The sequence below is a fragment of the Arabidopsis lyrata genome, assembly GCF_000004255.2.
Source record: "Arabidopsis lyrata subsp. lyrata unplaced genomic scaffold ARALYscaffold_165, whole genome shotgun sequence".
Taxonomy (NCBI): domain Eukaryota; kingdom Viridiplantae; phylum Streptophyta; class Magnoliopsida; order Brassicales; family Brassicaceae; genus Arabidopsis; species Arabidopsis lyrata.
Genome location: NW_003302437.1, coordinates 1 through 10,615, shown reverse-complemented (window position 1 = coordinate 10,615; position 10,615 = coordinate 1). Strand labels below are relative to the sequence as shown.

At 43.2% G+C, this 10,615-nt stretch overlaps 1 protein-coding gene across 1 annotated transcript; it reads left to right on the top strand.

Annotated features, from left to right (window-relative positions):
* Positions 1-9,181: 9,181 nt before the first annotated feature.
* Positions 9,182-10,605, top strand: LOC9298859 (cytochrome P450 71B7; the record flags this gene model as incomplete). Its single annotated transcript, XM_002862736.2, has 2 exons — positions 9,182-10,125; positions 10,203-10,605. Coding segments are annotated over exons 1-2 (1,306 nt in total), but the record flags the coding sequence as incomplete, so codon positions are not given.
* Between the last annotated feature and the right edge of the window lie 10 nt (positions 10,606-10,615).

Below are 10,615 nucleotides of genomic sequence, written 5' to 3'. Positions count from 1 at the left end.
GCAGTGACCTCGTGGAGGCAGTGGTAGTTAATGAGGAGTATCCAGATCAAACTGTGAGAATAGGAGCGGGATTAAGCGAAACTCTCCGAGCCGAACTGATAACTTTCCTAAAAAGGAATCAAAAAACTTTCGCCTGGAAAATCGAGGAGATGACTGGGATCGATACAAAGGTCATTTCGCATGAGCTCAACATTGACCCGACTTTCAAACCAGTAAAACAAAAACGCAGGAAACTTGGTCCAGACCGAGCCGAAGCTGTAAATGCCGAAGTTCAGTGCCTGCTCGATGCCGGTTTGATTCGCGAGGTCAAATATCCGGACTGGTTGGCAAACCCTGCTGTAGTCAAGAAGAAAAATGGGAAATAGCGGGTTTGCGTAGATTTTACCGATCTTAATAAAGCCTGTCCCAAAGACAGTTTCCCACTTCCGCACATCGACCGACTTGTGGAGTCAACTACAGGCCACGAAATGATGTCCTTTATGGATGCTTTTTCCGGGTATAATCAAATTTTGATGAGTCCGGAAGACCAGGAAAAGACAGCTTTCATCACGGACCGTGGAACTTACTGTTATATAGTCATGCCGTTCGGGTTGAAAAATGCCGGAGCCACTTATCAACGGTTGGTGAATATGATGTTCAAAGATCTCCTCGGTAAAACGATGGAAGTGTATATTGACGATATGTTGGTGAAGTCAATATCAAGCACTTCGCATATTGAGCATCTAGAGCAGTGCTTCGCAATTTTGAATAAGTTCGGAATGAAACTGAACCCGACCAAGTGCACTTTTGCAGTTCCTTCGGGAGAGTTTTTGGGTTACATTGTCACGGAGCGGGGAATCGAAGCTAATCCGCGACAGTTGAACGCTTTTCTGGCGATGACTTCGCCTCGTAACATCTGGGAAGTTCAGCGACTAACAGGACGGATAGCAGCCTTGAACCGATTCATCTCGAGGTCAACCGATAGGTGTCTTCCATTCTATGATCTGCTCCGAAAAGCAAACAAGAATTTCATCTGGGATGAGAATTGCGAAAAGGCTTTCAAAAATCTAAAAGATTATTTGTCCAAACCTCCTGTGTTAGCGAAACCCGAGTTCGGAGAAGAACTTTTCTTGTACGTATCGGTTTCCGACAGCGCAGTAAGTGGAGTGTTAGTGCGATTGGATCGGAACGAGGAAAGACCGATTTTCTATGTAAGCAAGTCTTTTTCGGGAGCGGAGTCAAGATATCCGATGATAGAAAAGCTAGCTCTGGCAGTAATTACTTCGGCTCGGAAATTAAGACCGTATTTTCAATCTCATACGGTTATTATCCTAACCACGCAACCTTTAAGGGCAATTTTGCATAGTCCGAGTAAGTCAGGAAGATTGGTTAAATGGGCAATTGAGCTAAGCGAGTATGATATTCAGTTCCGAACAAGGACAAGCTTGAAATCTCAAGTCCTCGTAGATTTTCTGATCGAACTACCTCTGGACTCCGTGGAAGTCAAAGAAAATGAAGGACCTTGGATACTTCATGTGGACGGCGCGTCCTCAAAACAGGGTTCCGGGATCGGTATCTGATTACAATCCCCATATGGTGAAGTAATTGAACAGTCATTTCGTCTCGCATTTAATGCGTCGAATAACGAGGCGGAGTACGAGTCTCTCCTTGCAGGACTTCGTCTAGCGGTTGGGATAGGTGTCACAAAATTACGGGTATTTTGCGACTCGCAGCTCGTTGCTAATCAATTTTCCGGTGACTATGAAGCAAAAGATGGCAGAATGGAAGCTTACCTCGCTCAGCTTCAGGAATTGAGTAAAAAGTTTCTTAGTTTCGAACTCACTAGAATTCCGCGAAGTGAGAACTCAGCGGCGGATGCCTTAGCGGCATTGGCGTCGAGTTCCGAAGTAATAGTGAGCCGAATGATCCCTGTTGAAGTAATTGAACATCCCAGTATAGCCACCGGAGAGCTGAATTTCGTGACTACACGGTCTATGCAAAGAAGGATGAGTGTGGAACAAGAACCACAAGGGGTCGAGGAAACTGAGCAGAACTCCGAAGTAGAATCACTAATCGGAACACCGCTAAATCCGGAACCACTACCGCCAGCGCTACCGCTTCCGGATTAGGGGGCAGACTGGCGGATACCCATCAGAGAATACATCCTTAATGGTACTCTTCCTGCGGATAAGTGGGAGGCACGGAAATTGAAAGCTAAAAGTGTTCGTTTCTGCATTTTGAGTGACATCCTCTACCGAAGAAGCATCTCGGGTCCTGACATGATCTGTATTTTCGGACAGCAGGTCCGTACTGTGATAAAAGAGATTCATGACGGAGTATGCGGAAATCACTCCGGAGGTCGCTCTTTGGCTTATAAAGTAAGAAAGTACGGATATTTCTGGCCCACGTTAATCGCGGATTACGAGGAGTATGCGCGGAAGTGCGAGCAATGCCAGAAGCATGCGCCTTCAATTCACCAACCCATTGAGCCATTATCATCAGTCTCTTCGCCTTATCCATTTATGAAATGGTCTATGGATATTATTGGGCCTCTTCATGTTTCTACTCGTGGAGTGAAATTTGTCTTGGTACTTACCGATTATTTCTCGAAGTGGGTAGAGGCGGCAACCTACGTAAACATAACTCAGGTTCAAGTTCGCAAGTTCATTTGGCAGGACATCATTTGTAGGCACGGTTTGCCATATGAGATCGTTACTGATAACGGACCTCAGTTCATTTCACGGCAATTCGAATCTTTCTGCGAAGAATGGCAGATCAGACTCACTCGATCAACGCCTCGTTATCCGCAGGGTAATGGTCAAGCTGAAGCAATGAACAAAACTGTTCTGTCTACTTTGAAGAAAAAACTCAAGTCGCACAAAGGAACTTGGTTTAATGAACTACAGAGTGTTCTCTGGGCAATTCGCACTACTCCTAGGCGTGCAACTGGTGAAACACCATTTTCATTAGTTTATGGAATGGAGGCTGTAATCCCTGCTGAAATATCTGTGCCAAGTCCGAGACGGATGAATAACCCGCAGAACGAGGCAGCAAATAGCGAACTGATGGTGGACGTTATTGATACCATTGAGGAGCGACGAGATCAAGCTTTGATTCGAATGCAAAATTACCAGAATGCCGCAGCTCGATACTATAATTCGACTGTCCGAAATCGGCATTTCGACGTTGGGACATTAGTATTACGCAGAGTTCAGCAAAATACAGCCGAAGACGGAGCGGGAAAGTTAGGCGTGAACTGGGAAGGTCCTTATCGAATTATTCAGGTAGTTCGCAATGGAGTTTATCGCCTTGAAAACATGGAAGGAAAAGCAGTCCGAAGAGCTTGGAATTCCATTCATCTGAAGAGATACTTTATTTAAGTATTTTATTATTTTCATTATTGTAAATCGAACTACGATAGACTTGATCCCCACCTTTGGGTACGTAGGCAGCTCGAACTTCGAGTGCAGTCTCTAAATCAAATAAAATGTTTATATTCTTCTAAACATCTTTTAAAGAAGCCGAGAATAATCTCGCAATCCGTGAAACCGAGAAGAACCTCGTAACTACTTTTCTCGAAACCGAGCTCAGACCTTTGGTAATTCTTGAAAGATAAGCCTAAGTTTTACTTAGCAAAAAAGGGTCTGGTTCAACACAGACTAGGGATTACTGCGGACTCCGAGTCCCGATCCTCATTTTTTATATTAAGAACACCCACTTAACTCTCGTTCTTAGTATTTCCCTTATCCATTGAAGAATGAATTCTGAGTTCATGTAAACTGCGTATCTCGTTGAAATCTTAAGTATTTCTTAATTTTTCGTACGAGGTATTCAAATTTCTCGAATACTCCGGATTTAAAATTCAAAAGGACTTATATAAAAATAGAGGGGAAATATTCAAGTCTTCAAAAAACGATAAATAGGTTTTGGGTTTAAAAAATAAAAACAACAAAGGGGGGCACTAGCCATCACAACCCCGGAACCAGATCATTGACCCTTGACGTTGGGATCTTGCTGCATCTCCTCGGGCAGAACGGCAGCTTCGAAGTCCTGGCCAGTCATGAAATCCTTATTAGTTCCGAACTCATCAATGGCACATCATCTTCGGGAAGAGATGTCTCTTGCACGGGCGCTGGGGGAGTCGCTACAAAGAGATGAGCAAACTCATTTGGTTGAGGTCTGAGAGCGCTTACCTCGCGAGCTTTCTTCTCAGCCTCTTCCTCGTCTTTCTTTACCGACTCTAGTTCGGCTTTTAAATCCGGAATCTCTCCCTTCAGAATCTCCTCAAGAAGTTCTCGGTTCGCCCGAATCTCGGCAAGACGCGTCCCAATCATCTCATTATCACTGATGGCCTTGTAGTAGGTCTCATGCTTCGAGGCGAGTCCGCTATAGAGTTCACGGAGCCTCAACCTTTCATCTTTTTTCGCTGCTGCGAGCTCCTCGTCCCGTTTCTCAGCAGCGATCTTGCACCATTCCTCGCTTTGCTTAACTTCAGCTTCCAGCGAGGTAATCTTTTCACATGCCTCGAGATACAGGTTCTTCCCGATCTTCAGCTTCTCGGAAAGATCAGTCTTGGCAATGTCAAGAAGGTTGCAGCGACCTTCGGCCTCCAGCATTCGCTCCCGGATCTCGTTTGCCTTTGCCACCGCCCTGGCATTTTCCTCCTCCATCTCCTTCAGTTGACGGACTTCTTCTTCGAGTTCGGCGACCCGGGCCCTGAGGCCATCCAGCTCGTTAACTGGAAAGAGCTGGGACTCGTGGCAGGAGAAGGTGGTGTTGTACTCGAGCATTAACTGTCAAAACGAAGATTCATGAGGACGGAAAGAAAAGTTCTTATTTTTATAAAAGGAGGAGAAGAGTTCAAAGAATTACCTCTCCGAGTTTATCAGCGAAGCGAAAGTAGTTCGCTCTGTTGACCTCCTTCAAGTCACTAAAGGGAGGAATCCTCATCCCAACAGGAGTAAAGTTCCTCATGAAATCAGCTGGTGACTTCGGAGGAGCTGTTAAAATAAAATAAAAACGTCAAAATGAACTCGAAGCGAGATAGAAATACGAAGTGACTCTACTTACCAGTGGGGATCGGATTCTCTTGACGGACGGATCCCCGGTTCTCAGAGTCCCGCGAAGGCAGGACAAGAAGCTGAGTTGGCAAGTCGGACTCCGGGGCCCGTTGTGGATCTTCTTTTTCTTCTGGTTTTGACCCCAGACTGGTCCCAGCATCCTCGGAAGGATTTTTCTCGTCGTTCAGACGAGAACGACTCTTGCGTTGGAGGGAAGGAACTTCAGATTCCTCGTTCCTGCGTTTCCTTGAGGAGGTTGCACTATGAACTCCTTCTGAAATTTCTTTTTCCCGAGAAGATCGGGAGGACCGAGAATCCGAGATCCGGATTAGGTCTTTTCCCGAAGACACCTTCTTTAGATCACGGTGATCAGAGGTCTTCGATTCGGAAACCGGATCTACGGTACCCAAGTTCTTCCCTTTACTAGATGAAGATCTGGACTTCCCTTCATCCAAGGCCTTCACCATCCTGGCCTTATCTTCTTTCTTTCTCGCTTCTCTCGCTTTTTCCCTTTCCTTTTGGAGCCTCTTCTCTTCGCGCTAGGAAAGTGGAGACATGTTAGTGGCGACAGTAGGGGAGGAGGGAAGAGTGGAGGAAATGAGGTCGGATCGCGAGATAATTCGAGCACACGAACTCCGGATGCGTTCACAAGTGAACAATTCCCACGACAGGTCGCTGCTATTGCAAATCTTTACGAATTGCCCCGCAAAAGTATGAGAAAGCGTTTTCTTCGGAAGTTTAGCTGCAAAAGCAAAAACATTGACGGATTAGAAAGGAAAAAAAAGACGAGTGAAAAGCAGTGAAAAACCTAAGGAGCTATCTACCGGGACGACGAGTCCATTCACGAACGAAATAATCCGTCTTTGGACCATAAGAAAATTCGTCTACAGCGAAGAAGAAGTAGGACTTTCTCCATTGCTCGTCCTTTTCGGGAAAATCCCCGAAGACTCTGAAATTACTCCGAGGACTGAGGAAAAACGTCCCCGGAGTTCGCCCCTTCTTTACTGTATAAAGATGGAGTACGTCGGATAGCGTGATACGGTATCCATTTTCCTCTGCAAGGGTCTGGAGGCACAGGACGGTCCTAACTACATTTGGACATAGTTGAGGAAGTGCAATTCCAAGCTCGTGCATCAATTCGACCAAAAGGCCGGGAAGCGGAAAAGATAGCCCGCATTCCGAAAAGAAAATTTTAAAAGCGCAAGTGTGACCGGTAGGTGGAGACTCCGGAGAATCTGTCGGACCCGGAGTAATCAAGGAGACTCAACGAGGGATCTGGCAGGCACCTTTCAGCAGAGCCAGCTTTTTATTGTCGAGATTCGAAGAAAAATACTTCCCGAACTCGCCTTCCATGATTTGAGTCTCATTCTGGATCTTCCTGCTTCGCTTCGGAGCCATAACGTAATTAAGGAAGATGTAGAGACGAAACAAGATCTGGCGCCAGGGATTTGGGAAGATATTTCAAGAACAACTCAAGAACACGCTTGAGCAAACTTCGAAGATCTTCGTGAAAACCCAGAAACCGGAAAGATTAAGCGGTTGATGTTCTTCGGAAAACGGTTGCGATTCAACGGAATATCAAGAACACGGCAGAGGAGTTGAAGAACAGCGAACAATTTCGGAGTAGAGGGCTGAAAATCTAAGAAATCTTTTAGATCTCTGGCCTAAATCTAGCACGGAACTAATCTAGAGCGGTGAACTAACACGAATCCGAAACTAAATAGCAAGAACTAAGCGTAATCGGAAGAGTGTTAAGAGAGAAAAGAGGAGAGGGTTCGGTACCTTAAATAAGCAGACGACGAAGTATGAGCGAACTTGAAGCGGTTGTGCAGAACCCGAAGAGTCCAAACAAGTATTAATAGGAATCTCTGGCGGGAATATGGAAACCCTAGGAACTCGAAACGCCGCCCTCATCCCGAGAAGAATCCCTCGATCCGCGGGAAAATTTATATCCTAAGATCTCGAAACGTCACTTCGGTCGAGGAACCAAATCCCGGGGAAAGCGGAATTAATGACGAAATCTCCGAGCCCGAGAAGAGTTTGTTATTTAAAGTATCCCGAAGTGAATACTTCGGAACACTTGGGGGGCAAACTGTTGGTGTCGGATCCCGCAGTTTGGATCCGGCCCGGAAAGATAGTGGATCAATAAGAAGAAGTGGGCCGTCGGCCCGGTCCAGGGGACGAAAAGAGCAGCCCAATAAGTTCAAGCCCAGTTCGAGTAAAACGGCGGGATCCCACGAGTTAAATGAAAGGCGGGTTGCACGGGATGTGCGAGATCGGGAAGATTCGAAACGGAAGCAATAATGGAGGCGAGATCTGCGGTTTGATGAGCGACTTCGGTTTCAAATCATGTAATTATAAATAGGAAACGAAAACCATTGTATTGGGGAGGAAATTTTCTTGAGCAATAAACAGATACACACATTTTACTCTCTTGTTTTCTTCTTACGATTGTTGTTCGAATTAGCAAGACTAGACGATCCGATACACATCATAAAATTTGTATTGCGGATTCCGACATCCACAACTATTAACAACCCAAATTGTAAAATAAACTTTTATATTGGTTGTCAAAAGAATAGAAGAAACTGCCTATCAATTTCAATTTGGAGAAAATATTGAACTAAAATTATTAGACTATAGGTCTAAGCAGGATAGCAATAAATTTGAATGGCGGGCAATAATAATACATCTAGTTATAATAAATTACAAAATTTTGGAAATGTCATGGATGCAATTAAGATTTAAGGGCCCGAGCAACCCCCTGACACAAAGATGTAAGCCCATATATAACCAGAATACAAGTTGTTGTTTGGATGCTTCGAACATATTTCTGTTTAGATAATATACGCCCTTTGTCCCATTTTATAAGATATTTTGTGTAAAAGCATAAAGATTAAAGAATAATTAATGTTTACTTTCTTATAGGAATTCAGCCAATAGAAAAAAAGACTGCAGAATTTAAATGGTCATAACATACTAAATAAACATAAATTATGCATAAAAATTTGGAAAAATATTATAAAATAGAACAAAAAAAAATGCTAAAACATCTTATAATTTGGGACAGAGGGAATATTACTCATGGTGAAGGTGACGAATCCTTTAAGCTTTAAAGACGTTGATGACTATTGTGGCATATCAGCTTTGACAATCATTGTATGTATATCATCTATAGGAGATATAGGATTCAAAGTTTGTTTTCTAGGACATTTAGCACGAACTTATATTATGTTGTAGTTTTGGTGTGATGTGATATTTTTCGCAGGAAAATATATCGTTGTTATATTGTTGATGTAGCACACTTTTTAAAAGGTACAATTCATGATTAGCTTTGAAAGGGATTAGTTTTCTATATAATTTTTTTTTTGTCAATCACATATTCATTAAAAAAATAACTTCATGATTGGTTAATCAATTAGGAGAAGAAGAGTTTACAAAAATAACATCAGAAAATAAAAGTCTACAAGAACGGACTAAGCAGTCCGTCTTAAAAATACATAAACGAGAAATATGAAAAAGCGAGAAGAGGGGAAAAGAGACACGGAGCAATTCCAAATCATCTAGCTGATTAGAGAATGCGGGCCATTCTTTAGGATACTCTACCATCGAGACTAACTCAAAGCAATCTGTTTTAAATGTCTGACAATCAATCCTTCTTGAAAGGATGTTCCTCATAGCCCAAATTAAAACCTCCAACTCCGAGTGAAGAGGGGAGAGACACCTCCGAAGACATTTTGCACCAAGCAGCAGAGTTTGATCAGTTCCTTGAAAACACCATCATCCTATACCCATAGTTGGGTCCAAAGATTTCTAAGAGCCATCAATCCGACACTTTATAGATTGTATTAGGCTTTCCATAATATCCGTTATATTGCTATTTTCCGAAGGTTTCTATATATTTTGATTTTGGAAACTTAACTTTTTAAAACCATGAATTCTTTAGATATACAGTAATTGACATTGAATGAATGAATGAATTTACTGACTTTCTTTACTCCTAATATGATTTTGATCTATTCAAGTAGATGATTAGATTATTATCTTAAGAAAACTACACGTTGCTAGTTGCAACCAAATATATGATTAATCCAAGTAATAGTTATATTATATAAATAAACTGTCTATATAACTCCCAATCGAATCAGATCAACAAAGAAAAAAAGAAACAGAGTATCAAAAAATGTCAATCTTGCTCTGTTTCCTCTGTCTTTTACCTGTTTTCTTAGTTTCCTTATCAATTTTCTCAATAAAACTCAAACCCTCAAAATGGAAGCTTCCTCCGGGACCAAAGACGCTCCCGATCATCGGAAACTTACACAACCTCAAAGGACTGCCACACACATGTTTTCGAAATCTCTCCCAAAAATTTGGACCAGTGATGCTTCTCCACTTCGGATTCGTCCCCGTGGTCGTGATCTCATCGAAAGAAGGAGCAGAAGAAGCTCTCAAGACCCAAGATCTTGAATGTTGCAGCCGACCAGAGACGGTTGCGACAAGAATGATCTCTTACAACTTCAAAGACATCGGATTCGCTCCTTACGGTGAGGAATGGAAAGCGTTGAGGAAGCTCGTGGTTATGGAGCTTTTGAACACGAAAAAGTTTCAGTCTTTCAGGTATATAAGAGAGGAAGAGAATGACTTGTTAATCAAGAAGCTAACCGAATCCGCTCTGACACAATCCCAGGTGGATCTGAAGAAGACCCTTTTCACGCTAGTCGCGAGTATCGTGTGCAGGCTCGCTTTCGGGATAAATATTCACAAGTGCGAGTTCGTAGACGAGGACAACGTTGCGGATCTAGTTAACAAGTTTGAGATGCTAGTCGCTGGTGTTGCGTTCACTGATTTCTTCCCTGGAGTTGGTTGCCTTGTCGACCGGTTCTCAGGTCAGAACAAGACACTGAACAATGTTTTCTCGGAACTCGACAATTTCTTCCAAAACGTGCTCGATGATCATCTTAAACCTGGAAGAGAAGTATCAGAGAGCCCTGATGTTGTTGATGTGATGATTGATCTGATGAAGAAGCAAGAGAAAGATGGAGAATCTTTCAAGCTCACAACAGATCATCTCAAAGGAATCATCTCGGTAAATCTTCTTCTTAGACCGCAATACCTCTAAACTCTTGTAAAGATTTGAACTTACGCGTCTGTGTTTTGTAACAGGACATATTTCTTGCAGGAGTAAACACAAGCGCCGTCACTTTAAACTGGGCGATGGCCGAGCTGATCAGAAACCCGAGAGTGATGAAGAAAGTGCAAGACGAGATTCGGACAACACTTGGGGACAAGAGGGAGAGAATCACAGAGCAAGATCTAAACCAACTTCACTACTTCAAGCTTGTGGTCAAGGAGACATTCAGGTTACATCCAGCAGCTCCACTTTTGCTTCCAAGAGAGACATTGTCTCATGTCAAGATCCAAGGCTACGATATTCCCGCGAAAACCCAAATGATGATCAACATCTACTCGATTGCACGTGATCCAAAGCTATGGACAAACCCTGATGAGTTTAACCCTGACAGGTTTCTTGACAGTTCCATAGATTACAGAGGACTAAACTTGAGCTGTACCATTGT